The sequence below is a fragment of the Sinocyclocheilus grahami genome, unplaced genomic scaffold (genome assembly GCF_001515645.1).
Source record: "Sinocyclocheilus grahami isolate Dianchi unplaced genomic scaffold, SAMN03320097.WGS_v1.1 scaffold56.1, whole genome shotgun sequence".
Classification (NCBI taxonomy): domain Eukaryota; kingdom Metazoa; phylum Chordata; class Actinopteri; order Cypriniformes; family Cyprinidae; genus Sinocyclocheilus; species Sinocyclocheilus grahami.
This window is the reverse complement of record NW_015505235.1, coordinates 1264764-1269303: the sequence shown is the minus strand read 5'-3', so window position 1 is coordinate 1269303 and position 4540 is coordinate 1264764. Positions and strand designations below refer to the sequence as shown.

The 4540-nt window shown below is 34.8% G+C and overlaps 1 protein-coding gene across 2 annotated transcripts in view; it reads left to right on the top strand.

Moving 5' to 3' along the window:
• ptprz1b (protein tyrosine phosphatase receptor type Z1b) overlaps nt 1-3533 on the top strand; it is a 53981-nt gene extending 50448 nt beyond the window's left edge. For both annotated transcript variants that reach the window (XM_016270318.1, XM_016270317.1), the window contains 3 exons: nt 1346-1488; nt 1562-1697; nt 2594-3533. In XM_016270318.1, coding sequence (XP_016125804.1) covers nt 1346-1488; nt 1562-1697; nt 2594-2728 — 414 coding nt within the window. In that variant the 3' untranslated portion in view covers nt 2729-3533. The remainder of the gene's footprint in view (nt 1-1345; nt 1489-1561; nt 1698-2593) is intronic.
• Nucleotides 3534-4540: the final 1007 nt, after the last annotated feature.

The following is a 4540-nucleotide window of genomic DNA, read 5'->3' as shown; positions in this document are numbered from 1 at the left end:
CACACACACACACACACACACACACAAACACACACATTTCTGCACACATCCGCATGTAATAACTGAGGCCTGTTGTTTCTGACCGTCACAGAGCAGAGAAGGAGAGTGTGTGTACTGGCCCTCTAAAGATCAGCCAATCAGCTGCGAGACCTTCACTGTGACCTTCAGGGGTGAGGACAAACTGTGCCTGTCCAATGAGGAGTCACTCGTGGCACAGGACTTCATTTTGGAGGCCCTGAAGGTGAATAAAACTTATTTCATTTATAAAGCCAGAACTTAGTATTTGCAGCTGCTCAGGGTGAATCTCACAAAACCTGTCAAGAACATGCTTGGGTAATATTTCACCCCACAATCAACAGGATTATATATATTTACAGAATATATATATATATATATATACTGCATAAAAATGAATTTATTGACATATTTTAGTGTCATTTGATTTTTTTTTCATTGTGATGTTATTTTTATGATAATTAAACATTTTACAACTCAATACAGGAAAATAAATAAATGGCAGTTGCTGTGCTGCCTTTATTTTAAATAAACATATTTTAGTACAGTAGTTTTTACTATATTACAGCAATGAGAATCTAATGAAAAGAATGATTGAAAATATAAGAAAGAACTTAAGTAAAACATATGGACATATTACAGTACAAATGACAATTTATAATATTCTAAAAGATTAATTTATAAAATTATTTCTATAATTATTGTTTACAATATTTTTAATTTATAATATTATAAAAGAATATTTAAATCATAATATTATTGTATAATATTGTATAATGTAATTTAATATGTAAATGTAAAAGAATCAGTAAAAACTTACTAAATAAATAAATAGTAATAGTATTTGCACTGCCTTTATTTTAAATAGAAATGTTTAATTACTGTAAATTTTACTATATTACAATATCGAAATGCTAATGAGAATCACTTAAAAAATTTAAGAAAATACTTAAGTAAAACATCTGGACACATAACCGCAATGACAATTTATAATATTGCAAAATATTAATTTACAATATTATTTATAATTATTATTAAACTATTCTTTATAATATTATAAAGTCATAATAATTAGTATTATTTAAATATTACTGTGTAATAATGTATAATGTAAATTAAATGTAAAATAATAATTTGAAAAAACTTGTTAGTGACACTAAGATAGGCTTTCAATTTTTAATGCAAAAGTATACAGTATATTTTTGTTGTTTTTGTGTCATTCACACCAAAAAACAACAACAAAGCATTTAAGATTCTCACATTTAACATTGCATTTCAAACTGAAGCATTTAAGTCTGTGAAGCAATAGAAACGTGGCTGTATTTGACAGGATGACTATGTGCTGGAGGTACGGCAGTACCAGAGCCCTCGCTGGCCGAACCCTGACAGTCCCATCAGCAACTGCTTTGAGCTCATCAACATGATCAGAGAAGAGAGCTCGCGTCGAGAGGGACCCGCCATCATCCATGATGGGTAGAATCTCATAGCATTGATCTATCAGTGACTGCTATAGAGGAGTGTGTCACTCCTCACTGTGTCTGTGCAGGTCTGGAGGGACGAGTGCTGCTTTACTCTGTTCACTGACCACCCTGGTTAACCAGCTGGAGGAGGAGAACAGTGTGGACGTCTATCAGACCGCCAGAATGATCAACCTCATGAGACCGGGCATCTTTAATGATATTGTAAGATGACTGAAATATTAGTATAGTCTGTTAAAGATATGAATTATAAAATGTGCATGGTTAAAGGAATAGTCCACTCACAAATGAAAATGTGCTTCAGATGTCCTCCCCTCAGGCCATCCAAGATGTAGATGAGTTTGTTTCTTCATCAGATTTGGAGAAATGTAGCATTCCATCACTTGCTCAGCAATGGATGCTCTGCAGTGAATGGGTGCCGTCAGACTGAGAGTCCAAACAGCTGATAAAAACATCACAATAATCCACACCACTCCAGTCCACCAAATAACGTCTTGTGAAATGAAAAGCTGCGTGTTTGTAAGAAACAAATCCATCAGTGAGATGTTTTTAACATCAAACCGTTGCTTCTGGTTAAAATACGAGTCCTCTATCCATAATATTGCTTTCTCCATTGAAAAAGTCGACTCAACTGAATCAGGAGAGAAATCTGCAGAGCAAGCACTGTTTACAAGCAAAAACGGTTCTAAAGAAATATATTTTGATCTGAGAGGACAACAGGGGATGGACTTTTTCACTGAAGGAGCTGTTATTATGGATTATGGACTCATATTTTAAGCCGGAGCAATGGTTTGTAGTTAAAAACAACTCAATGATGGATTTGTGTCTTACAAACATGCATTTTTTGGCTTCACAAGATGTTAATTGATGGACTGGAGTGGTGTGGAATATTGTGATGGTTTTTATCAGCTGTTTGGACTCTCATTCTGACGGCACCCATTCACTGCAGAGGATCCATTGGTGAGCAAGTGATGGAATGCTACATTTCTCCAAATCTGATGAAGAAACAACCTCATCTACATCTCGGATGGCCTGAGGGTGAGTAGATATTGAGTAAATTTTCATTTTGGTTGAACTTTTCCTTTAACATCTTCCTGCAGGATCAGTATCAGTTTCTCTACAAAGCGATCCTGAGTTTGGTGAGCACCAAGGAGGACAAGAGAGCTCTTCACTACTCGGAAAACAACGGCATGGTTCCCGCCAGCCCATCAGAAAGCCTGGAGTCTCTCATGTAGCTATACAGAGCACTGTCACACTTCACCCAAGGAAACGTACATTGAATCAAGAGAAAGTCGTTTTTTAAGCCCTCCCAAAGTCTCTACATGGACTACGTGGGTACAGGATATACTGTCATTTGGTCTTTTATTGTGCCTTTTTGTTACCTTTGTACTTTAAAAAAGCTTTGATATAATATTATTGTTGTAACTAATGCCAAAATTTCTACTCTTTGGAAAAGCAGTGACTGCTGTATTGCTGGTGATGTCTTAGGTTTAGTCAGACATAACTGTTGAAGAAATATTTATTTAAGTAGCAGGGGAATATGATTTCATACGGTATCTATTTTGGGGGTAAAAAATCTTAGATATAAAAGCGTTCTTGAAAGTAGCCTCATAGTACAGAAGAGAGAGGTGTGATTCTAATATATAAAACCATCGGCCACACCAACAGACCAAAATACATTTATATGACTAGCGCTTCTTTTTTTACTATGTTTGTTATTGTAGCAATTGAATGTTTCATTTCTAATTGTAGAAATTCGAGATATAAAATAAAAAATTAATTTAGTTGATATGTTGTAACAGACATTTTCGTACAATTCTAATTTGTAATAATTAGCACTCTTACTGCATCCTTCTAGAATTAAATCAGCAGTGAATCTCTGCGCCGTTTCAGAACCACCATTCAGTTATTTATCTCCATATTTATCAACTTTTATTTAAATTGTCTAATCATTTAGGCCTTTTGTCAAGCATTAACACAGGATGTACTTGGATACAAGAAAGAAAGCACAATAAAAATAAACAAAACAGGATTTTACACGCACATCATTTCTTCTAGTGTTGGTCATTTCTTAACATTGTACTTTCTTCCACTGAGGTTCTAAACTGCTTAACCACAAAATGTATGTGAGTGAATTGAAATATATTTTTATTTTATTTTAAAAAAATTGTCTAGTTCTTATAAAAGTGATATTGAGAGACTACATATAGAAACACGTCAAACCAAAAGCATAAAAATGTAAAAACATGAGTATTTTGATGTGTTTTTTCTGCCTTTTTATGGTACTGATCAAAAAATGTAATATTTTAGGCTGGTCTCAGATGATCTTGGAGGTGAAGATGCTGGATGTGTAGGTCCTGGGCTGGTGTGGTTACACGTGGTCTTCGTTTGTGAGGCCGGTTGGATGTACTGCCAAATTCTCTGAAACGCCTTTTGAGACGGCTTATGGTACATAACAGCTCTGGTGGACATTCCTGCAGTCAGCATGCCAATTGCACGCTCCCTCAAAACTTGCAACATCTGTGGCTTTGTGCTGTGTGATAAAACTGCACATTTTAGAGTGGCCTTTTATTGTGGCCAGCCTAAGGCACACCTGTACAATAATCATGCTGTCTAATCAGCATCTTGATATGCCACACCTGTGAGGTGGATGGATTATCTCGGCAAAGGAGAAGTGCTCACTAACACAGATTTAGACAGATTTGTGAACAATATTTGAGAGAAATAGGCCTTTTGTGTACATAGAAAAAGTCTTGGATCTTTGAGTTCAGCTCATGAAAAATGGGGGCAAAAACAAAAGTGTTGCGTTTATAATTTTGTTCGGTGTATATAGCACAAATTCATAAAAATGCAAAAACACTATTTTTTTTAAATTCCCTTTTCCATTGCATTATTTGTGTTTATTATTCAGATTAAAATGGATTGGCTTTTGATATGTATTTTGGTCATTTATAGCCTTTAATAGACCTTGAGCTAGGCCACAATGCTACAATTGATTTTACAATACACATTTTACTCTACATTTTTTGTTTAAATAGCCCTCATTG